The sequence below is a fragment of the Salvelinus alpinus genome, chromosome 14 (assembly GCF_045679555.1).
Source record: "Salvelinus alpinus chromosome 14, SLU_Salpinus.1, whole genome shotgun sequence".
NCBI classification, from domain to species: domain Eukaryota; kingdom Metazoa; phylum Chordata; class Actinopteri; order Salmoniformes; family Salmonidae; genus Salvelinus; species Salvelinus alpinus.
The window spans coordinates 33,552,724-33,577,939 of NC_092099.1; the positions used below are offsets into that span (position 1 = coordinate 33,552,724).

At 45.6% G+C, this 25,216-nt stretch overlaps 1 protein-coding gene across 3 annotated transcripts in view; it reads left to right on the plus strand.

The window, feature by feature from the left end:
- LOC139538812 (E3 SUMO-protein ligase RanBP2-like) overlaps positions 1-19,811 on the plus strand; it is a 36,306-nt gene extending 16,495 nt beyond the window's left edge. Inside the window, exons 13-30 of one of the 3 annotated variants that reach the window (XM_071341276.1) lie at positions 74-211; positions 387-518; positions 1,235-1,450; positions 1,618-1,701; positions 1,829-1,970; positions 2,100-2,200; positions 5,671-10,438; positions 11,347-11,424; positions 14,226-14,381; positions 14,486-14,572; positions 14,687-14,892; positions 15,010-16,042; positions 16,197-16,307; positions 16,459-16,604; positions 17,653-17,926; positions 18,036-18,211; positions 18,332-18,505; positions 18,708-19,811. In XM_071341276.1, the coding sequence (XP_071197377.1) occupies positions 74-211; positions 387-518; positions 1,235-1,450; positions 1,618-1,701; positions 1,829-1,970; positions 2,100-2,200; positions 5,671-10,438; positions 11,347-11,424; positions 14,226-14,381; positions 14,486-14,572; positions 14,687-14,892; positions 15,010-16,042; positions 16,197-16,307; positions 16,459-16,604; positions 17,653-17,926; positions 18,036-18,211; positions 18,332-18,505; positions 18,708-19,013 (8,328 nt within the window). In that variant the 3' untranslated portion in view covers positions 19,014-19,811. The remainder of the gene's footprint in view (positions 1-73; positions 212-386; positions 519-1,234; positions 1,451-1,617; positions 1,702-1,828; positions 1,971-2,099; positions 2,201-5,670; positions 10,439-11,346; positions 11,425-14,225; positions 14,382-14,485; positions 14,573-14,686; positions 14,893-15,009; positions 16,043-16,196; positions 16,308-16,458; positions 16,605-17,652; positions 17,927-18,035; positions 18,212-18,331; positions 18,506-18,707) is intronic. The other 2 variants (XM_071341277.1, XM_071341278.1) reach the window with 2 other exon arrangements.
- Positions 19,812-25,216: the final 5,405 nt, after the last annotated feature.

Sequence of the window (25,216 nt, forward strand, 5' to 3'; positions counted from 1 at the left end):
AGCTGGAAAATTGACAAGACCAGTTTTAATGTATGCATTGCTCTATTTTCATTGGATTTTGTGTTCATCGCAGATCCCATCAGTGAAGGGCTTTGAGGAGGAGGCCAAGATAGCATTTGCGACCCTCCTGGACATCGAGGGGAGGACAGAGGAGGCTATCGCTACCCTGGAGACCATCAACAACATCTCGTCTAACTGGCACCTAGCTAGGGTAATGTAGTGACGGGTTCACTGCTCGACCTTGGTCTTGGAGTCTGTCACCTGCACTTTATCACCATGCTTTTAAGTGCAGCTCCCAGTAAAAAATTCTGCCAGCATTTTTCTGTTTTCCCATACAGAATGTGTTTGTTATGAATTGTCTTTTGATATATCTCTGTGTTTTGTAGATCTTCCAGCGTCTGTCTGAGGAGGCCGGTAGCGGGGTGGAGGAGACACAGGACAGGTGCATCATGTTCCTCAGGAAGTTCAGAACTTACCTGTCCAAGATCTACAACGCCAACGCTGACGACATGGATAAGGTTAGACACACACACTAGTGGTGCGCGGGTCAGCTATTTGTTCACTTGCCCGCAATTGCTAAATCTGAGGCCTGCACCCGACCCTAACCCACAAATATAGAATATGCGCTATAGGCTATAGTCAAAGACCACAGAACCATTCTTTGATAGAGTTGTATGATTTTTTTGTTGCATGATTTTGATACGTTTCTACTAATAATTTATGACATTTTGGTAGGCTATTTGTTAGTCATCTTCTCTATAATTAAATACATGCAGCTTCTCTTCTGTCATTAAATGTTGCCCTAGAAGATTAAATAAACCCTTGCTCACCAGAATAAATCGATAGAATGAATGCTTCAATCTAGTTGACATCTGAGAAAATGCAATAACTCAACAACAACAAAAAGATAAAGATGGCACCTCTACCGATGATATTTAACTGAGCATTCGCATTCTCTCAAGATGCTGGAAGAAAGAAATAATATTTCTCCACTCCTCTTCCCGAGTAAAAATGTTGCCTACATTTTGTGTATCATTTTACTGCAAGAAATGCTTAATTCTGCTGCAGTTAATATTAAGGCTATGTGAGAGGTTATAGGCCTACAGTTAGTGTCCAGATTTGAGTTTCCATTTAACCCATCTGAACAGTAGGCTACAGTTACCTTCATATAATCAAAAGTTTAAGAGTTGGAAGCATGACATGACATTCAACCGTATTCACTGTTATGACCCAGCTGCCCGTGTCGATGGAGGAGGTGATGGATCTCCTGAACGATGTGAAACAGCAGCTGGAGGAGAGTGGAGAAGCGATGGATGAAGAGGAGGACGGCGGACCGGTCCACTCCAGCCTTCAGTTTACTAAGCCTGCTGCTTCAATCTCTTGTGTCAGATTCGCCCCATTAACCCCCTCCCCCAGCAAGAGCTTGGCCTCTCCCTCCAAAAGACACCTGGTACTTTTAATTATAAATGTTGACTTATATACATATGTGAGACAGTTGCTCTTCCTATTTTTCAAACATGGACATACATGCACACAGATTTACTCTACAGGTTGTTTTTCTCGCATAAATATTTGAAATATCTTTATGGGGTGGAAAAAATTATCCTCCATTTCCAGATTTCACCAAAGACGCCACCTCATTGGGCGGAGGACCAGAAGTCCCTCCTGCAGATGCTCTGCCAGCAGGTGGAGAGCCTCAAGGTCAGCCCCTGGATTCATTGTTTTTGAGGATATGGTAGATGGATGTTAGCCATGTCAAGTGTGTGTATTAATTAAGATGTTAATGTATGGTTTCTGTGTTGATAAGTGCTGTGTGGTTGTGTTGCAGAATGAGGTCCATGACCTGAGGCATCACTCATCAGACAGCATGGCGTCACCCCACCAAAGAATGTATGGAGATGGGTACGGGGCTGAGAGCATGCAGGAGGGCTACCCCCCAGCACAGACCTTCCATGGAGCACCCCTCACTGGTAGGAACACAGTACACAACTGAGTTGTGTAGTTTGACTGTGCGTTATAAGGAATACTGAAATAGCAATGTTTCTAGGATATTCAATTATGAATGTTGATTATACCCTCTTTCCTCTTTTTGTTTACAGTTGCCACCACACAGGCACCCTCTATGTATTACAATCAATCGCCTGCTTATAACGCCGGACAGTATCTCCTTCGTACGGCAGCCAATGTTACCCCAACAAAGGTATGTGTTTATACCTTGCGATTCTTTAAGAATTGAGAATGGTTTAGTTACTTAAAGTGGGATAGTATTTTCAGTAGTGCTGGGCGATATGGCCTAAAAATTCATATCTTGAATTTTTGACACATCTACTCATTCAAGTTTTTTATTTTTTATTTTTTTAGACTATTTTCTACATTGTAGAATAATAGTGAAGACATCAAAACTATGAAATAACACATATGGAATCATGTAGTAACCAAAAAAGGGGTTTGAGATTCTTCAAAGTAGCCACCCTTTGTCCTGATGACAGCTTTGCACACTTGGCATTCTCTCAACCAACTTCACCTGGAATGCTTTTCCAACAGTCTTGAAGGAGTTCCCACATATGCTGAGCACTTGTTGGCTGCTTTTCCTTCACTCTGCATTCCAGCTCATCCCAAACCATCTCAATTGGGTTGAGGTTGGGTGGTTGTGGAGGCCAGGTCATCTGATGCATCACTCATCACTCTCCTTCTTGGTCAAATAGCCCTTAAACAGTCTGAAGGTGTGTTGGGTCATTGTCCTGTTGTAAAACAAATGATAGTCCCCATAAGCGCAAACCAGATAGGATGGTGTATCGCTGCAGGATGCTGTGGTAGCCATGCTGGTTAAGTGTGCCTTGAATTCTAAATACATCACTGACAGTATCACCAGCGAAGCACCCTCACACCACCTCCATGCTTCACGGTGGGAACCACACATGCGGATATCCGTTCACCTACCCTGCGTCTCACAAAGACATGGCGGTTGGAACCAAAGATCTCAAATTTAGACTCATCAGACCAAAGAACAGATTTCCACCAGTCTAATATCCATTGCTCGTGTTTCTTGGCCCAATCAAGTCTCTTCTTTTTATTGGTCCTTTGGTAGTGGTTTCTTTGCAGCAGTTCGGCCATGAAGGCCTGATTCATGCGGTCTCCTCTGAACAGTTGATGTTGAGATGTGTCTTTTACTTGAACTCTGAAGCATTTATTTGGTCTGCAATTTCTGACGCTGCAGCAGAGGTTACTTTGGGTCTTCCCTTCCTGTGGCGGTCCTCATGAAAGACAGATTCATTATAGCGCTTGATGGTTTTTGCGACCGCACTTGAAGAAACACAATTGATTTGCTCAAACTCATTAAGAAGGATAGAAATTCCACAAATTAACAAGGCACACCTGTTAATTTAAATGCATTCCATGTGACTACCTCATGAAGCTGGTTGAGAGAATGTCAAGCGTGTGCAAAGCTGTCATGAAGGCAAAGGTTGGCTACTTTGAAGAATCTTAAATATAAAATATTATTCTAAAATGTAGAAAATATTCAAAATAAAGACCCTGGAATGAGTACGTGTCCAAACATTTGACTAGTACGTATATAAAATAAAAAGTTCTCTAAGTAAGCTCTGTACAGTTAAAGGGTCAAAGACTGCATTTCAAACAGTCAGAAATAATCGAATGAATTCAGGGCTTGTGAAGTTATACCTCGGATAAATATAGGGCTTCCACAATCATAAGTGGTGACGCGGTCTAAGGCACTGCATCTCAGTGCTTGAGGCATCACTACAGTCCCTAGTTCGAATCCAGGCTGCATCACAACTGTCCGTGATTGGGAGTCCCATAGGGCGGTGCACATTTGACCCAGCGTCGTCTGGGTGTGGCCAGTGTAGACCGTCATTGTAAGTAAGAATTTGTAACTGACTTGCCTATTTAAATAAAATAAAAATAAGACCCACTAATAATGTAATATTTTTATCAAAATGATTTAACCTGCCTTTTTGTAATCACGGATCTGTCTAACCAGAACCATGCATAATGCACATTCACTAATAATGACTAACTTCTTATAGCAGGCATTAGGCTATAGAAAATGAATAAAGGTCTCATAATTAATCTCAAGCACAAGCCCATATGCTAGTGACTAGCTAGCTAATCTTTATATTTAAATTTGAGCTAACCTGGATCTATTTTCTAGCTAAGAAGGCAGAACAGTTGGATTGTTATCAACACACCCTTCTGTCCGTCTCCAACTGTTTGAACAGCATGTTAGCTTGTTGTCAGGAGAATTTTCAATCCCAATGATAATAACTATTAATCAATAGCTTTGACCAATCGCCGAGGTTTGTAAGACCATGGGTTTAATAATAATTAGGCAAAGACTCAGCTTTATGCAAAAGGCTAGTACAGTTTATTCAGAGAACGTTCTAAAGTCCACAATACAAAAACATCCATTTTATACTGGCTCCTTACGCATATACCTTCACACAAACAAGTTCAAATCTTAAGCTACGCCTTGCTCAGACAGTCTGTTTTTCCACTACACAGATACATTGTTTCTTTAATCTGCAACATGTTTCATAATTTTCTGCAAGCCTAACAGTTTCTCCCCTCCACGGGTGGAGACAGAATGTCCTGCAAGGAACACAGTAGTACAACTCGTCTGTCGACAGCTCCTCTTATCATTTGTTTCACACTTGCACCCTGCTTACCTACTAAAAAGGAACAAAAGGTCCTTGTTCTAATTCTGACTAAAACTACACACGTCATCAGATTATAGTTTTATGATTCTAATACATTTCATACAATTATATGGTTTCAGGGTGGAATATTTTTAGTCATTACCATTAAGCATATTAATTCCCTTATCACTTGTCCACTTTGTTCAGATATTGAAATCGAGTGGCCTACCTAAATTCTCAGAATGAGAACAAGTTGAAATTTCTTTATACAATTGTGTTTTATGCTTATTACACATTTATAAAACACAGACTAGACAGCTAGTATAAAAGTATGTGGCTAAAATGCTGCTAGTGGTACTTGATACCGCAATGCCACATGCGACAAACTGAGCATTCATTTTCCAGAATCAATGGTCATTGATAGGCTACTCTCGTTTTAACATCTCTATTACGGTAAAATCATTTCTCAATGTGTTTCGGTGTCCATATGACCGATTCTGTTGGACCAGACGTCAAATGCAAATAGTGAGTTAAAACTGCTCGTCAGAGAGGAAGAAGTGATCTCTCATCTTTGTTTTCGTGAGGGGCTTGGCGTATATGCCTGTGATTCTGTGTAAAGCAGAGGAAGAGGCAAAGTCTGTTCAAAATAACCCAAATGCGTTTCTATGGGCTTATTGTGGACCTAAGCTTGTCACATGCCTTCCTGCCTTGGTGACAACAACTCCCATTGTTAGGGCGGAAACGTACATCTCGTCATTATATACAGATCTCTGTTGTCAATTGGAAGGTGCACAGAAGGAGCAAAGGAGACGAGACAAAAAATACATTAATGTTTATAAAAAGGCAAAATACAAAAAACCTTGATTCTTGCAATACAGGTATTTGAAATATTGCGCAAAAACATACATTGGAATTAATTGACTTAATTTGATATCGCCCAGCCCTACTTTTCAGTGGCAAATATGAAATGCACAGGTTTTAGTTTGAGTACATTTTTCTTTCTCTTGTGTCTCAGGCTCCTGTGTATGGAATCAACCGCCTGCCACCCCAGCAGCACATGTATGCCTACCAGCAGCCCACTAACACTCCTCCCCTGCAGTCAACACCAGCCTGCATCTACCCTCCTCAAGATCAGGTCTTCGGCGCCCCTCTCCGCTTCGAGTCACCAGCAACCAGTCTACTCTCCCCATACAGTGAGGAATACTACGGCCACTCGCAGCCCACCACAAACCCTCCCCTCCCAGAGCCTGGCTACTTCACCAAGCCCTCCATTGTACCTGTCCAACCACCAAAGAGCATCGAGGGGAAGCCTGTGGGCTTTGGGCAGATCTCTTTTGGCCAGCCGATCCCTGCTGAGCCTCCTAAGTTGCCTAGCTTTGGTGCTGGAATAGTCGCCCAGTCCACCCCATCATCCGCTGCCTTTAAATTCAACTCCAACTTTAAATCCAATGACGGGGACTTCACCTTCAAGTCCAAAAACAATGAGAGCCTGTTGGGTCTTCTGACATCAGACATTCCAACCAAATCTGAGGGTCCCTCAGAGGGGAAGCCCCAAGAGCCTCCTAGTCAGGGAGGGATTTTTACCTTTGGCCCTAAAAGTGCGTCTGGGTTCTCCTTTGCTGACACAATCCAGATCCAGGACAAACCAAACCTGTTTGGAAAAATTGACCAGCCATTTAGTTTCACTGATGTAACCCCGCCGGTATTTGGGCTAGCAAACACAGCGAAGGAGGAGAAGGGAGCGGAGAGCAATAACGACAGCACTCATGTGGAGGAGGACGAGGATGGGCCTCACTTTGAGCCTATTGTGCCCCTCCCTGACAAAGTAGACGTGAAGACTGGAGAGGAGGAAGAGGAGGAGATGTTCTGTAACAGGGCCAAGCTGTTCAGATTCGATGCGGAGACAAAAGAGTGGAGAGAGAGAGGTATCGGCTTAGTCAAAATCCTAAAGCACAATAGATCAGGAAAAGTGCGTCTGCTGATGAGGAGGGAGCAGGTTCTGAAGATCTGCGCTAACCACTACATCACGCCAGATATGCTCCTGAAACCAAATGCTGGATCTGACAAGTCCTGGGTCTGGAATGCCGTTGATTATGCGGATGAGGAACCAAGGACTGAGCAACTGGCCATCCGGTACAAAACGGAAGACGAGGCATTGCTCTTCAAGACAAAGTTTGAAGAGGCTCAGAAGATCGTTCTCAAATCTCCAGAAAAGCAGCTAGATCAGTCATATAGGAAAAATAATTTTCCTAAACTCTCTGCTCCATTGGCGACAAACTTTGCTGCCCAGTTTGCAAAGAAGTACGGGGAGTGGGACTGCGATGTGTGCTGTGTAAGAAATGCAGCTAAAGTTATGCAGTGTGTTGCCTGCCAGACTGCCAACCCTAATGCCCCATCAAAGCCAGACAGCGCACCGGCTACTGACATCAAAGGCTTTACTAGTGGGGCAGCTTCAGTGGGAGGATTTACTTTTGGATTTGGAGCTGACTCGTCAAAAGATACCAGCAGCGCAGGATCTATTGGAAAAGGATTTGGGTCTTTTGGAGCTCAGATACCCTCCTCCTTTACGTTTGGAACCAGTGGCACCACTTATATACCTGCTGCTGGTTTTGGTGCCCAGTTTGGAAAGAGGCAAGAAACCACAAAAGTAGCAGCAGAATCAAAGCCCTCAACCATGCCATTTGGCTCTGGATTTGGTGTGCAGTTCAGCAAAAGGGCAGGGCAATGGGACTGTGATACATGCGCTTTAAGAAATGAGGCATTTGCAAACAGTTGTCTCTCTTGTCAAACTCCTAACCCTTCAGGAAAACCTGCTGCTGGTGCCCCAGCTTTGGCAACCCTCTCAATTGGGTCTGGATTTGGTGCACAGTTTGGCAAAAAACCAGGGCAGTGGGAGTGTGACACGTGTCTTGTTAGAAATGAAGAGTCTGCTAGCAGTTGTGTTTCTTGTCAAACTCCAAACCCTGTAGCCAAAACAGATGTAGATGGAGCAGCAGAATCAAAGCCCTCAACCATGTCATTTGGTGCCCCGGGTTTGGCAACCCTCTCAACTCGGTCTGGATTTGGTGCCGAATTCAGCAAAAAACCAGGGCAGTGGGACTGTGATGCATGCGTTGTAAGAAACGAGGCTTCTTCAAGCAGTTGTGTTTCTTGTCAAACTCCTAACCCTTCAGCAAAATCAACAGTAGAGGTAGCACCAACAACAAAGCCAACAGTGTCAGACTTTGGTGCTGCTTTTTCAAGGAAGGATGTACAATGGGACTGTGACACTTGTCTAGTGAGGAATGATGCATCTGCCTCTAAGTGTGTTTCCTGCCAGACACCCAACCCCAATGCTAGCAGCTCCTCTCTTAGGGCCATGTTTGCCAGGCAGGAGGGAGAGTGGGACTGTGACGCATGTCTAGTCAGAAACAACGACTCTGCTAGTCAATGTGTCTCCTGTCAGATGCCCAAACCCAATGTTAAGAGCATAGCCACAGCCGCCACTTCCAGCTCATCCTTCAGCTTTAACTTCGGGTGTCGGACTGCCTCTACTCAACCCACAGGCGCTGGGTTTAAAGCGAACTTCAACGGTGACAGCTCTTTGCAGTTTGGCACAGGCAAAGTTGATAAAAGTTCCCCTGCATTCTTCAAGTTTGAGACCCCTCAGGCTGAAAGCAGTACCCCCAGTGCTGCAGGCTTCTCTTTCACCATGCCCATCCCAGCAGGTGGTTTTAAGTTTGGCACTCAGGAAACTGCAAAGGAAACGCTACCAGCTGAAACTCAGACTCCTGCTTCAGGGTCTGTGTCAATGTTCCTGAAGAATATTGCAGAGCAGCACAGAGAGAAAGAGAAAGAATCTGGTGTCAGTGTATATGCATCAGTGCTGTCAGTGGACAAGACAGGTCAGGATGAAAATCCCCTCTTCACTGGCAAACCCAACGACTTCAGTTTTGCAGACTTGGCTAAAAACTCACAAGGGGACTTCCAGTTTGGTCAGACTGACTCCAATTTCAAAGGCTTCACCCGCGCTGGTGAGCAGCTATTCACATCCCTTCAGTCAAACCAGAGGGCAGACACCTCAGCTGACCAGGATGAAGAGGACATATACAAGACAGAGGATAATGACGATATCCAGTTTGAGCCTGTGGTCCAGATGCCAGAGAAAGTGGACCTGGTCACAGGAGAGGAGGACGAACAGGCCCTCTACTCCCAGAGAGTGAAGCTCTTCAGGTTTGACGGAGACATCAGCCAGTGGAAGGAGAGGGGCGTTGGGGTCCTCAAGTTCCTGAAGAACGCCACCAATGGCAGGCTCAGGGTGCTGATGAGGAGAGAGCAGGTCCTGAAGGTGTGTGCCAACCACTGGATCACCACCACCATGAACCTGAAGCCCTTGGCTGGCTCCGACAAGGCCTGGATGTGGCTGGCTAATGACTTCTCTGATGGAGATGCCAGACTGGAGCAACTCGCTGCCAAGTTTAAAACCCCTGAGCTGGCTGAGGAGTTCAAGCTGAAGTTTGAGGAGTGTCAGATGCTCCTGTTAGACATCCCACTGCAGACTCCTCACAAGCTTGTTGACACAGGCAGAACTGCACATCTCATCCAGAAGGCAGAGGAGATGAAGTCTGGCCTGAAAGATCTTAAATCTTTCCTGACCGATGACAAAACCAAGATCAAGGAGGACGACAGCCAAGCTAACATCACGACAGCCAGTAACACCTCTGGTCTGAATATCAAGCCCCATGCAGAGAACACTGGCCCTACCTTAGAATGGGACAACTATGACCTGAGAGAGGAGGCTCTGGACGACAGTGCTGACACCTCTGTCTACGCCTCACCCCTGGCAAGCAGCCCAATCAGGAAGAACCTCTTCTGCTTTGGAGAATCCACAGAGGGCTTCAACTTCAGCTTCCAGCCTGTCGTCAGTCCCGCCAAGTCGCTGGCCGAGATGAACCAGAGCGGGGTGTCTGTGGATGAGGAGCAGGACATTAGCCAGGAGGAGGAGCGGGACGGCCTGTACTTTGAGCCTGTGGTTCCCCTTCCAGACCTGGTGGAGATCTCCACTGGAGAGGAGAATGAAAATGTGTGTTTCAGCCACAGGGCAAAGCTGTATCGCTATGACAAAGACCTGAACCAGTGGAAGGAGAGGGGCATCGGAGACCTCAAGATACTGCAGAACTGCGATACCAAACGAGTCAGACTCATCATGAGGAGAGACCAAGTCCTGAAAATCTGCGCCAACCATTGGGTCACACCTTCTATGAAGTTGGAGCCCATGAAGGGTGCTGAGAAGGCCTGGGTCTGGAGCGCTATTGACTTTGCCGAGGTAACTAAGGGAAATGTTGAGCAGTTAGCTGTGAGATTCAAACTGAAGGATGTGGCTAACTCCTTCAGAGATATATTTGACCAGGCTAAAACTGCCCAGGAGAATGAGATTCTGGTCACTCCAATAGCCTCCAGTGAGACCCTTACTCAGGAGGAAGCAATAGCGACGGGGACAACAGTGTGTGGACAAGCTGATGTGGACATCCTGGAGGAGACCACCACAGAACGGACGGAGCTGTATCATGAGACTTTACACACCCCTGACTGTAAGTCCTCCACTGGCACGCCACATAGCCCTCTCAACCTCTCCAGGATGGTGATGTCCCCACCCAAGTTCCTCTTTGGAACAGACTCTCTCCAGAAGTTTTTCGGCAGCAGCCCCCCGTCGTCCAAGGAGGATAGTTCTTCAGAGAGCTCCAAGGTTAAAGACAGCGGTCGGACCTCCCAGCCTTTAACTGCATTCAAAATCTCAGAAAAAGGTAAGCCTTTTGTTATTCTTTCTTGATTGTTTTTGTTGATCTTGTGGTTCAGTGTAAACCGCTTGTTTTTGAATGGTGACGCCCATTATGGAGATTTCACATAATTTGACCCCATTGTGTTGTGATTCCATTCATGTCCCATTGGTTTATCGCATTGCTCCTCCCACCAGCCCACACTCTTGTGTTAGTAGGACAGAACATAACCGTCACTCCCATTAGCCTAACTTACATCCACTCTTCCTCACATTTGGTATTTTGATATAGGTTGTTTGATATGATAGCCGATGAAATTGATTATATAGTCCATTTCATTTAGTATATTATACAAAATAAGGCAGTCACAAGATTTATTGCAGGCTTTGTCTTCATGAAGGCAGAAATGGGGACAGGACGTAGTTAGAGATTAGGCCTGGGCAATTCCAGTCCTCGGGGGCCGGATTGGTGTCACACTTTTGTCCTCTAACTATGTTCTGTCCCCACCATTCTTAAAGTAGTCAACAGGGTGGGACTTGCCATGGGTTACGGAAGGATCACATGATTCCATCCGAGTCATCTGCCAGTAAATTATACTTCTGAGCAAACACTAGGTGGCAGTATGCACCCTTTCAGTTTGTTTGCCAACTAGGAGGAGAAGGAGGAGGTAATAATAATGGAGATTGCCTCAATGGCGCTGCCCGTGAGTTTACAGACGCCATAATGGAACTTATATAAAGATGATATCTCTGTCTTTCTCTATGGGACAGGACCGAAATATAGAAAGATTGATATAGGCCTAATCCATTACACTTACTTAATGCAATGACATTCAGCAACTTGAAGCTAACCAAAGATGCATTAATACATTTTCATTTCTTAATCCAACCACCCCCAATTCTAGTTTGTCTCACATGCCAACCATTATTTTGTAGGATTGGATTTTAGGTTTTTCAAAGATAACCCAAAGACTTTTTGGACCAGCACCTCATCCACCCAATTTGAGCCCCCAGGTACTCTGTCACTACACTGTGTGTGTGCTGTGACACGTCACCTACACAGCTGTCACCTGTCTGGCCTTGCCTGGTAGCCGGTCTTAACCAGCACGCAACTAGTGGAACATGCAGTGCATTCGGAAAGTTTTCAGAGATGTAGATTTTTTCCCACATTTTGTTACGTTGGTCTTATTCTAAAATTGTTGTTTCCCTCAATCTACACACAAAGCAAAAACAGGTTTAGACATTTTTGCAAATTTATAAAAAATAAACAAATAATACATTTACATAAGTATTCAGACCCTTTACTCACTACTTTGTTGAAGGTGAACCTTCGCCCCAGTCCTGAGCGCTCGGGAGCAGGTTTTCATTAAGGATCTTTATGTACTTTACTCTGTTCATCTTTCCCTTGATCCTGACTAGTCTCTCAGTCCCTGCCGCTGAAAAACATCCCCACAGCATGATGCTGCCACCACCATGCTTCACCGTAGGGATGGTGCCAGATTTCCTCCAGACGTGAACCTTGGCATTCAGGTCAAAGAGTTCAATCTTGGTTTCATCAGACCAGAGAATCTTGTTTCTCATGGTCAGTACTTTAGACCCTTTTTGGCTATCTCCAAGGGGGCTGTCATGTGCCTTTTACTGAGCAGTGGCTTTCGTCTGGCCACTCTACCATAAAGGCCTGATTGGTGGAGTGCTACAGAGATGGTTGTCTTTCTGGAAGGTTCTCCCATCTCCACAGAGGAACTCTGGAGCTCTGTCAGAGTGACAATTGGGTTCTTGGTCACCTCCCTGACCAAGGCCCTTCTCCCCCAATTGCTCAGTTTGGCCAGGGGGCCAGCTCTAGAAAGAGTATTGGTTGTTCTAAACTTTTTCCATTTAAGATTGATGGAGACCACTGTGTTCTAGGGGACCTTCAATGCTGCAGAAATGTTTTGGTACCCTTCCCCAGATCTGTGCCTCGACAAAATCCTATTTCAGAGCTCTACGGACAATTCCTTCGACCTCATGGCTTGGTTTTTGCTCTGACATGAACTGTGGGACCTTATATAGACAGGTGTGTACCTTTCCAAATAATTTCCAATCAATTGAATTTACCACAAGTGGACTCTAATCAAGTTGTAGGAACATCTCAAGGATGATCAATGCAAACAGGATGCACCTGAGCTCAATTTCGAGTCTCATAGCAAAGGGTCTGAATACTTATGTAAATAAGTTCTTCGTTTTTTTATTTGAATGAAACATGCAAAACATTCTGGTCCTCCCGAGTGGCGCAGCAGTATAAGGCAGTGCTTGAGGCGTCACCACAGATCCGTGTTCGATCCCGGGCTGAGTCGCAGCCGGCCGCACCCGGGAGACCCATGAGGCGGCGCACAATTGGCCCAGCATCATCTGGGTTAGGGGAGGGTTTGGCCGACCGGGATGTCCTTGTCCAATCGTGCTCTAGCGACTCCTGTGGCGGTCTGGGCGCATGCACCCTGACACGGTCACCAGTTAGTGTTTCCTCCGACACATTGGTGCGGCTGGCTTCCGGGTTAATCGAGCAGTGTGTCAAGAAATAGTGCATCTTGGCAGGATCGTGTTTTGGAGGACACATGGCTCTCGACCTTCGCCTCTCCCGAGTCTGTACGGGAGTTGCAACGATGGGACAAGACTGTAAATATAAATTGGATATCACAAAATTGTGGAGAAAGAAGGGGTTAAAAAAAAATATGAAAAGTGTTTTATTTATTTTGATTCTAAAAATGTTTTCGCTTTGTCATTATGGGGTATTGTGTGTAGATTGAGGAGGATAAAAAAAAATATATATGTGTATTTCATCCATTTTAGACTAAGGCTGTAACTTAACAAAATGTGTAAAAGGGGAAGGGGTCTGAATACTTCCTGAATGCACTGTACAAACCTATAGTACAACAACCTAATGAGCTGCATGCCCATGTGTGATACTCAACAGTAACTCTTACTCTAGTGAAATATAGATTTCTACAGATGAAAGTTAGGATAGCTGTTTAGCTATTGGAGGGGTGAAATTACTAAGTTCCTGGTAGCAGCCAGTTGTGTTAACGGCGATTCAGAGTACTTCTCCCTCTGTTTAAAAGGAGACACGGGGAGATTCCAGCCATGCTTGCTGTCACACACACATTTTTAGTCCAGGATGTGTAGCAACAGTGTGAAATCAAATCCCACTCTGGTCCGGTTTGTTCCAGAGATTTACGATATGTCCCAGTGAAAGAGCCATTGTTGAAACTCCGGTAGCATCTTCTGTATGTCACAAGCAAAATGTGTTCTACCACTGGACAGTTATCTATGAATTGGTTTAAGAGGAGCAGGAAGAAATGGTACAACTGCTATGGTTGGCCTCATGTACAGTACACTGTAGATCCATGGTTCAAAGGTTTATGATGCTTTTGAGATTGACTTACTCAGTAGTAATAGCAATGTCAGAGATATAGGAGACTGCTCGCTCGGGGGGTGAAATGCACGTTGTCAATTTTTTTTTAGATGCATGTGTTTTGATGAGGTACTAACCCTAGACATGCAACTATCTGCTTAGTGAAATGGTTTTGTGACTTTCTAGTTAATAAAATGTTAGCCTGCCTTTTAGTACCAAACAATAACCTTGGAGCATAATTACGTCAAGTCTTATTACAGTTTCTGTAGATCCAATTTTCAATAATAATAATAAATCAAATTCACCTTGGAGATTAATATAGTTGTATTAATCGGTTCCTGCTCTCAATGTCTCTCTGTTCTGTACACTGTTCTGTAGGAAGGGGGCCTCCTGACTGAGTTGTCTCACCATTTGTGTTGTGTTATAGCACCCTCCCAGGCGGAGGCCGACGGTGAGGTGGAAGTGGTGTATGTGAGGCAGCCAACAGTTGAGCAGGCTCTTCTGGCCAGGGAACTCCTGCTGCCTCTCACCTTCTTCTGCTACCAGAACGAACCAGGATATACCAGCGACGCCCAGACAGATGGTGAGAAACACTCTCTCTCAAACTTTTTCTACCTGCATGAGCAACCGTTTAGTAATTGTAGTTGACAGTGTTGCTAACGTTAGTTTGTGCTGTGAATATTGCAGATGAGGACTTTGAGACAGCAGTTAAAGCCCTGAATGGAAAACTGTACCAGGATCCTCCTGAGAGAGAAGCTGCAAGTGCAGGTTCTGGTAAGTTTCATGGCCAAAGCAGCTATAGAGATGGGTATGAATAGGACAGGTTGGGGTGAAATTTCTCCACAGAAGTTACTTCTCCAATAACCTGCTCAACTCATTTCCTCTCAGCAGGCCAGGCGGACGCAGGTGTTCAGGGTCTGGACCTGGAGCTTGAGGTGGTATGGGAGAAGAGGCCTACTCCAGAGCAGGAACAGAAAGCCAGGACCCTGCAGCTGCCTTCAACCTTCTTCTGTGGTGTAGGCAGCGATAGCGAGGCAGAGAAGGACAAGCCAGAGGATTTTGAGACAGAGCTTCGCAAAGCACAGGAGGCTCTGGTGAGATTATATGCATGTGTTTGCACATAGGTAAACAACTTATGTGGCATTGGGTTATAAGAAATTGAAAGTGGTTCTCTCAAGCAAATGTTAACTGTTTTAGTTATTGTGTTTTAGGATGCTGAGAGAAGCTCAGACCCTGTTTCATCTGAGGCTGTGTCCTCTAGCACCGGTGATACTGTGCCAGAACAACAGGTCCCAGACCAGTCCCCCAGCAGCCAGGAACAGGCTTCAGATCAGTCTGAGGCAGAAGTCCAGTCCTCTACAGCAGAGGAACATGTCCCAGATCAGTCCTTAACCATACAGGAGGCTGAAATCCCAACCCCAGGTAGCCAGGAACAGGCCACAGAACAGTTGGTTACCATCCAGGAGGCAGAAGTCCAGTCCTCTACAGCAGAGGAACATGTCCCAGATCAGTCCTTAACCATACAGGAGGCTGAAATCCCAACCCCAGGTAGCCAGGAACAGGCCACAGAACAGTTGGTTACCATCCAGGAGGCAGAAGTCCAGTCCTCTACAGCAGAGGAACATGTCCCAGATCAGTCCTTAACCATACAGGAGGCTGAAATCCCAACCCCAGGTAGCCAGGAACAGGCCACAGAACAGTCAGTTACCATCCAGGATGCTGACATCCAATCTTCTACAGCAGAGGAACAGGTCCCAGTTCAATCAGTAACCATCCAGGAGGCAGATGTCCAGTCCTCTACAGCAGAAGAACAGGTCTCAGTTCAGTCATTAACCATTCAGGAGGCAGAGGTCCAGTCCACTACAAAGGAGCAGCAGACTCCAGATCAGTTAGACTCCACTTCAACACCATCTCAGACTGCGGTCTCCCGCAGCAGGGAGCAGGCTACCACTCCAAACCGTCCAGAAAAACCTGCTGCTAGTGCCCCAGCTTTGATAACCCCCTCATTTGGTTTTGGATTTGGTGCACAGTTTGGCAAAAAGCCAGGGCAGTGGGAGTGTAACATGTGTCTTGTTAGAAATGAGGAGTCTGCAAGCAGTTGTGTTTCTTGTCAAACTCTAAACGAGCAGGCTCCAGATCAGTCTACTCCTGCAGCTACCAGCAGCAGCAGCCCTATAGACCTGTCTGCCAAGAAGACCTCTGAGCCTGGCTCCAATACTACATTTTCTACAACCACTACTCAGGGTATGAGACATTTATCACTACAAAGCCTTTTGAATTTTGCCCTCACTTAACTCTTGGCAATGCCTTCTATGTCCTCCCAGCAACACAATCCCACTTCTGACACCAATGCAGCAAACTGAGCTGTCTTCTCTTTCTTACTTACTCTCTTTTACAGATGCTCCTAACTCATTTGGCTCATTGGGCTTCAGTGCTCTAGGAGGGGAAGGGTTCTCCTTTGCTGATCTGGCACAGAACACTGGGGGGGAATTTGCCTTTGGAAAACAAGGTTGGCACTTCTAAGTTTTCTCTATACGATTGACTGAAGAAAATTCAATATGATGTGTGTTCTTAAGATTTCTATTAGTCACCATGACAACTGAGCTATGTTTCAGTGAAAACAAACATTTCAGTTAACTTTTTTTATGTTTCATTATTAGATTCCAACTTCTCGTGGGCGAACGCCGGGGCTACGTTGTTTGGAGCTGCAGCCCCAGCCAAAGCTGAGGGAGGGGAGGAGGGGAGTGATGAAGAGGACACTAATAATGTGGGCATTGACTTTGAACCCATAGTCTCTCTACCAGAGGTACTTATCAATGCACTGCTACTCATTTATCTCCACTTACCCTTACTGGGAATGTTATGAAGAACAGCTCATAGGAGCAGACCGGTTTCTGTAGTGAGGCAGCTTGTTGTACAAGTACACAGCCTGGACAGGACACTAGTCTAACGCAGGGCCTTACCCCAATCTCTCTCTTTAAAGGAAAAATCTAAATAAAACCACTCATTCTTTAATTTATAGGGTTAAATAACACTAAAATGTGAGAGACGTTTTTTAGTGAATATATTTTTCATTTTGGCGTCATAATAAGGTTTGTAGCAACATGTAAAATTGTTATGGAAATCTGTTGCATCTCAAGTCGTCTACAAAATCCACAGTGCAATGCTCTCTCTACGGGCAAACGTAGCTACACACAATAATACAGAAGATAATATCAGCATGTTTAGTTAGCTATAAAATCTCCTAAACAAACTTCACTATCAATTTATGAGTCTACAATCTCACCGTGTTCAACCTGCAGATCGATGTGCCTTACAGAGTGGAGTCTCTAAGGCACATGGAAACGATGAGAGAAGACTTCCTCCCGAGTTGTGACATCGGCCAGTATTGAAATCTGACATGTATAATAGATAATTTTGCAATCTAAAAGGCGTATTCCTCTTAATTTCCAGTGTAGTGAGAGTGACTTTATCACAGTGCTACGTCATACCGGAGGCAATTCTGCCTGCTCGAACCACAATAACTCTGATACACATGAAAACATGAAATGACCCAGGGAATCGATAGAACATCACTCATAGATGCACAAAAACAATATAACATTCAAAATGGGTGAACCTTTCCTTTAATGCTGAGTTCCAAGCAGAGACTCTACGTCATCGTTATAACTGTCTAAATGTGTTCTAGGTGGAGGCTTAGTCTAGAGCTGGCATTACTCCACATTCTATCTATATGACAGAGAATCTTGCATGTTCTACGCAATACATTTCTATATGAGTTCTGTAATCTTACACCCTCCTGATTAATGAGCCCTTGGTCTCGTCATTAACCTGCGTGTAACTGTGTTGTCCAGGTGGAGACTAAGTCAGGGGAGGAGGATGAGGAGATCCTGTTTAAGGAGCGTACCAAGCTGTACCGCTGGGAGAGAGACCTGGGCCAGTGGAAGGAGAGGGGTGTGGGAGACATCAAGATCCTCTTCCACCCCGATAAGAGGTTCTACCGGGTGCTGATGAGGAGGGAGCAGGTGCTGAAGGTCTGTGCCAATCACACCATCTGTCAGAGCATGGAGCTCAAACCCATGAACACCTCTAACCAAGCCCTAGTCTGGACAGCTACTGACTTTTCAGGTAGGTCTATACATAACTCGGCAACACACACACAAAGCTACGTAAATATATTGATTCGTATATAATTTGAATTGATAAATGTTTTTTTATCAACAACAAAACATTCCAGAGGGTGAGGGTAAGGTGGAACAGTTGGCAGCCAAGTTTAAGACCGCGGAGCTGGCCGAGTGTTTCAGGAAGACCTTCTGTGAGTGTCAGAGTCGTATGAGCCAATCAGAGGCCTCGTCCCTCTCCTCCCCCCAGCTGTCCAGGGTACAGGAACATTCCAGAGACGCCAATCCCCAGGTCAGTGTTTCCCCTGTCTGCTAATGTATAGGTGGGCCGCCTAGCCTACTACTTTTGTCCCCTCCACCTACAATAATGTTTAATAATTGTACTAAAGAGTCCACTAAACTCTGCCCCCAGGTGTACCTCTCTATCTCCGCTGACGACGAGCCCCTGGGAACGGTCACCATAGAACTGTTCTCTCACATCGTCCCCAAGACAGCTGAGAACTTCAGAGCGCTGTGTACAGGACAGAACGGCTTCGGGCTGCGCAACTCTGTCTTCCACAGGGTCGTACCGGACTTCATGTGTCAGGTGAGAAGCGGGGAGTGCAGTTGTGGGGTTAGCCTCCAACCAGACAATAATCAGAGCCAAAGTGCTTTCATAACCTTCAATACCATGTTTCCCAAAACATAGGTCACAGTTAGTGCCTCTTGGAACACAAAACATTTTGTAAACCTCTGCAAGAATGTATAACTCTGTTTGGTCCTGTCTCTGTATTGTCCTCTTTCTTCAGGGTGGAGACATCACCAACCAGGATGGGACAGGAGGGAAATCCATCTACGGGGACAAGTTTGAGGATGAGAACTTTGACGTGCGCCACACAGGCCCGGGGCTGCTGTCCATGGCCAACCACGGCCGAGACACCAACAACTCCCAGTTCTTCATCACCATGAAGAAGGCTGAGCACTTGGACTTCAAACACGTGGCCTTTGGCTTCGTCAGAGAGGGCATGGATGTGGTCCGCAGCATGGGAGAGCTGGGCACAAAGACTGGCAAACCCAGCAAGAAGATTGTCGTCACCGAATGTGGACAACTGTAGAGCTTCGCTCTGTTCACTGACTGTGGACAACTCAACTGTAGGGCTGAGATCTGGTCACTGACTGGATGGCTATCGGCCTTCGCTCTGGCCATGGACTGGACAGTGATAGTATTTCAAACTGTGGACAACTATAGTAGGCAAATCTCAAATGAGACCCTATACCTCATGTAATGTAAAACATGTTTTTTTTTTTTACAAGAGCCCATGTGCACGAAGGGTTCTGGTAGTGCACTATGTGGGGAATAGGGTGTCATTTGAGACAGAGATGGTCACCTTTTCATAAGTGTTGCCCCACCCTGAGGGCAGCACGTGACTGCGTGAATCCCCAGTCTGTATTTTTGTGTATAATATACATTCACTTTTCATGTTTTCCAATAAGAGTTGAAAACGCTGGTTCCTTCATAAGCTCCTTAACTTGATTGTTTTGCATAATTAAGCCTTAATTGAGATTAAGAAACCTTGTTTAAAAACCAACCTCTGTTCATTTTGAACTACGTTCCTTTCTCCTGCTCCCTGTGAATACTTTTAGGTGTGTTTTTGTGTATACATTGATTTCATAATGTACAAATCATTGAGACTACCTTTGTCCATTTTAAACTCTAAAGTTAGGAATATGAAGAACTATAACCTACTGTGTGACACTTTGGGAGAGGGATGACATAATATCTTATTGTTGTGGAAGAACCTTTTATGGTATTCTGTTGACAAATATCACTTGGAGTTGAAACAATTCTTATTGTCAATAAATAAATGATGCTGGAGAATGTCTTTAGAAATAAAGTTACTTTATACTGATAATTATGAGGATGCCCTTTACGATTACAAACATACTTTTAGTCATGTAGTGTATGTGGACACCTGCTCGTTGAACATCTCATTCCAAAATCATAGGCATTAATATGGAGTTGGTCCCCCCCTGCTGCTATAACAGCCTCCACTCTTCTGGGAAGGCTTTCCACTAGATGTTGGATCATTGCTACTGGGAATTGCATCCGTTCAGCCACAATAGCATTAGTGAGGTCGGGCACTGATGTTAGGCGATTAGCCCTGGCTCGCAGTCGACGTTCCAATTCATCCCAAAGGTGTTCGATGGGGTTGAGGTCAGGGCTCTGTGCAGGCCAGTCAAGTTCTTCCACACCTATCTCGACAAACCATTTCTGTATGGACCTTGTTTTGTGCACAGGGGCATTGTCATACTGAAACAGGAAAGGGCCTTCCCCAAACTGTTGGCACAAAGTTGGAAGCACAGAATTATCTAGAATGCCATTGTATGCTGTAGCGTTAAATTTCCCCTTCACTAGAACTAAGGGGCCTAGCCCCAGTGATGGCCCCAGTGATGTACTAGGCCGTACGCACTACCCTCTGTAGTGCTTTACTGTCGGATGCCGAGCAGATGCCATACAAGGAGGTGATGCAACTGGTCAGAATGCTCTCGATGGTGCAGCTGTAGAAGTTTTTGAAGATCTGGGGACCAATGCCAAATCTTTTCAGTCTTCTGAGGGGAATAGGCCTTGTTGTGCCCTCTTCACTACTGTGTTGGTGTGTTTGGACCCTGATAGTTTGTTGGTGATGTAGACACCAAGGAACTTGAAACACTCAACCCGCTCCACTACAGCCCTGTCGATGTGAATGGGGGCGTGTTCAGCCCTCCTTTTCCTGTAGCCCACAATCATCACACTGCCAGGTCTCTGATCTCCCTATAGGCTATGTCATTGTTGTTGGTGATCAGGGCTACCACCGTTGTGTCGTCAGCAAACTTAATGATGGTGTTGGAGTCGTACTTGGCCACGCAGTCGTGGGTGAATAGGCAGTACAGGAGGGTACTAAGCACACACCCCTGAGGGGCCTCCGTGTTGAGGATCATTATGTCTGATGTGCTGTTGCCTACCCTTACCACCTGGGGGCGGCTCGTCAGAAAGTCCAGGATCCAGTTGCAGAGGGAGGTGTTTAGTCCCAGGGTTCTTAGCTTAGTGATGAGCTTTGTGGACACGATGGTGTTGAATGCTGAGCTGAAGTCAATGAACAACAGTCTCACATTTGTTTGCTCTAGTAGCTACGTTTCAATCCAATTTGCGACAGCTTTTCATATGACTATTCTGAACGAGGCCTACGCATAAAGAAAATATGCTCATTTTCCCACCAGTAGTGTGTTTCCACCAAACAGACTTGTTGCCGATAAAAATCGGTGAGGGATGACGTTGTGGACAAAAAATGTACACTTTTTGCCTAAGTTTTCATGTGCCTATTAAATATCTACAGTTCAATATGTTTCCATTGCATTTTGTCAAATGGCACTCAAGCATCGATCATCATGTCATCAGAATAAGACCCTCACTATTTATTGGAAAGGAGCATCGAAATCATTGTGCATTTTCACTACCCTGTGAAGTTCATCATAATTTATTTAATCTTTAGCCTAATAAACTGTATGGTTTCCCGTGTTGTATTGGGAAGACCTCACACCATTTCATTGCGTAACTACAAGAATACTTCGACATAACGGTTATTATATAAATATTTGTGCATAAAGGCATTTCCACTGCCTCCTCTCGCCTAGTTCATTTTCCGACACAAAAAGATCCACCATGTCAAATGAACTAATTATCTGTAACAGTGGAGGCTCCTCAGAGGAGGAAGGGGAGGACCATCCTCAGTGAATTTCATAAAATAAAAAATTGTAAAACATTTAAAAGTTATCCTTTTTAGATAAAACTATACAAAATATATTCACGTCACCAAATAATTGATTAAAACACACTGTTTTGCAATGAATGTCTACAGTAGCCTCAACAGCCCTCTATAGGGTAGCACCATGGTGTAGTAGGAGGGCAGCTAGCTTCCGTCCTCCTCTTGTTACATTGACTTCAATACAAAACCTAGGAGGCTCTTGGTTCTCACCCCCTTCCATAGTAATTAAACAAAGTAATTATGGCAATTTCCAGAGGATGTTCTCCAACCTATCGGAGCTCTTGCAGCATGAACTGACATGGTGTCACCCAATCAAAGGATCAGAGAATGAATCTAGTACTGAAAGCATAAGCTACTGATAGCTAGCACTGCATGCATATCATGTGGTGAGTAGTTGACTCAAAGAGAGAAATAGACAATAGTTGAACAGTTTTCAACTAATTAATTTATCAAAAATGTTGGAGAAGCCAGAGATGATTGCGCCGACAGAGATGACCACCTCGCTTCAGGTCCTTACAAAACTATGCAGTTATTCGTTTTTTTGATGTACTATTTCTGACATTGTTAGCCCATAAAATCTCAAGTGTTATTACATACAGCCGGGAAGAACTATTGGATATAAAAGCAATGTCAACTTACCATCATTACGACCAGGAATACGTCTTTCCCGAAGCGGATCCTTTGTTCGGTCCTCCACCCTGGACATGCGATCTTATCCCAGAGGCCGACCCAAAACAACGCGGTCGCCGCAGGAGAGGCAGACGGAGCGGCCTACTAGTCAGACCCAGAAGACGAGCACACCATCCACCGCTTCCTAGCATATTACTCGCCAATGTCCAATCTCTAGATAACAAGGTGAACGAAATTAGGGCACGAGTTGCCTTCCAGAGAGACATCAGAAATTGTAACATTCTCTGTTTCACGGAAACATGGCTCACTCGGGATACGTTGTCAGAGTTGGTACAGCCACCTGGTTTCTACACGCATCGTGCAAACAGAAACAAACCTCTCTGGTAAGAAGAAGGGCGGGGTGTATGCCTTAAACGAATCATGGTGTAATCACAACAACATACAGGAACTATGGTCCTTTTGTTCACCTGACCTAGAATTCCTTACAATCAAATGCCAACCGCACTATGTACCAAGAGAATTCTCTTCGATTATAATCACAGCCGTGTATATTCCCCCAAGCAGATACCTCGACGTCCCTGAAAGAACTTCACTGGACTCTTTGTAAACTGGAAACCATACATCCTGAGGCTGCATTTATTGTAGCTGGGGATTTTAACAAAGCTAACCTGAGATCAATACTACCTACATTCTATCAGCATATCGAATGCACGACACGAGCGGGCAGAATTCTGGATCATTGCTACTCGAACTTCCGTGATGTGTAACAGTTTAACTTTAGTCCGTCCCCTCACCCCGACCCGGGCGCGAACCAGGGACCTTCTGCACACATCAACAACTGACACCCACGAAGCATCGTGGCCGCGGCCCTTGCAGAGCAAGGGGAACCACTACTTCAAGGTTTCAGAGCAAGTGACGTCACCGACTGAAAGGCTGGGCTAGCCATTTCACATCGGTTACAGATGCATACAAAGCCTTCCCTCGCCCTGCCTTCGGCTAATCTGACCATGAATCCATTTTGTTGATCCCAGCCTACAGAAACTAAAACAGGTCAATACAACACTGGTCTGACCAATCGGATTCCACGCTTCAAAATTGCTTCAATCACATGGACTGGGATATGTTCCGGATAGCCTCAGACAACAACATTGATGTATACGCTGACTTGGTGAGCATGTTTATTAGCAAGTGCATCGGTGACGTCGTACCCGCTGTGACTATTAATACCTTCCCTAACCAGAAACTGTGGATTAATGGCAGCATTCGCGCAAAACTGAAAGCGCGAACCACCGCTTTTAATCATGGCAAGGCGACCGGAAACATGACCGAATACAAACAGTGCAGCTATTCCCCCCGCCATGCAATCAAACAAGCAAAGGGTCAGTATAGAGACAAAGTAGAGTCGCAATTCAACGGCTCAAACACGAGACGTATGCGGCAGAGTCTACAGTCAATCACGGATTACAAAAAGAAAACCAGCCCCGTCATGGACATAGACGTCTTGCTCCCAGACAAATTAAACAACTTCTTTACTCGCTTTGAAGACAATACAGTGCCACTGACACGGCCCGCTACCTTCTCCGTGGCCAACGTGAGTAAAACATTTAAACGTGTTAACCCTCGCAAGGCTGCCGGCCCAGACGCCATCCCTAGCCACGTCCTCAGAGCATGCACAGACCAGCTGGCTGGTGTGTTTACGGACATATTCAACCAATCCCTATCGCAGTCTGTTGTCCCCACATGCTTCAAGATGGCCACCATCGTTCCTGTTCACAAGAAGGCTAAGGTAACTGAACTAAATGACTATCGCCCCATTGCACTCACTTCTGTCATCATGAAGTGCTTTGAGAGACTAGTCAAGGATCATATCACCTCCACCCTACCTGATACCCTAGACCCTCTCCAATTTGCTTACTGCCCCAATAGGTCCACTGACGATGCAATCGTCATCACACTGCCCTATCCCATCTGCACAAGAGGAATACCTATGTAAGAATGCTGTTCATTGACTACAGCTCAGCATTTAACACCATAGTACCCTCCAAACTCGTCATTAAGCTCGAGACCCTGGGTCTCGACCCCGCCCTGTGCAACTGGGTCCTGAACTTTCTGACGGGCCGCCCCCAGGTGGTGAAGGTAGGAAACAACGTCTCTACCCCGCTGAACCTCAACACTGGGGCCCCAAAAGGGTGCGTTCTCAGGTCTCTCCTGTACTCCCTGTTCACCCATGACTGCGTGGCCATGCACGCTTCCAACTCAATCATCAAGTTTGCAGACAACAATACAGTCTGATTACCAACAACGAAGAGATGGCCTACAGGGAGGAGGTGTGGGCCCTCGGAGTGTGGTGTCAGGAAAATAACCTCTCACTCAACGTCAACAAAACAAAGAAGATGATCGTGGACTACAGGAAACAGCAGAGGGAGCACCCCCCCCCCCCCCCCCCCCCCCCCCGCATCCACATCGATGGGACAGTAGTAGAGAAGGTGGAACGTTTTAAGTTCCTCGGCTTACACATCACGGACAATCTGAAATGCTCCACCCACACAGACAGTGTGGTGAAGAAGGCGCAACAGCTCCTCTTCAACCTCAGGAGGCTGAAGAAATTTGGCTTGTCACCAAAAACACTCACAAACTTTAACAGAGGCACAATCGAGAGCATCCTGCCAGGCTGTATCACCGCCTGGTACGGCAATTGCACCACCCTCAACCGCAAGGCTCTCCAGAGGGTAGTGCGGTCTGCACAACTTATCACCGGGGGCAAACTACCTGCCCTCCAGGACACCTACAGCACCGATGTCACAGGAAGGCCAAAAATATCATCAAGGACATCAGCCACCCAAGCCACTGCCTGTTCACCCCGCTATCATCCAGAAGGCAAGGTC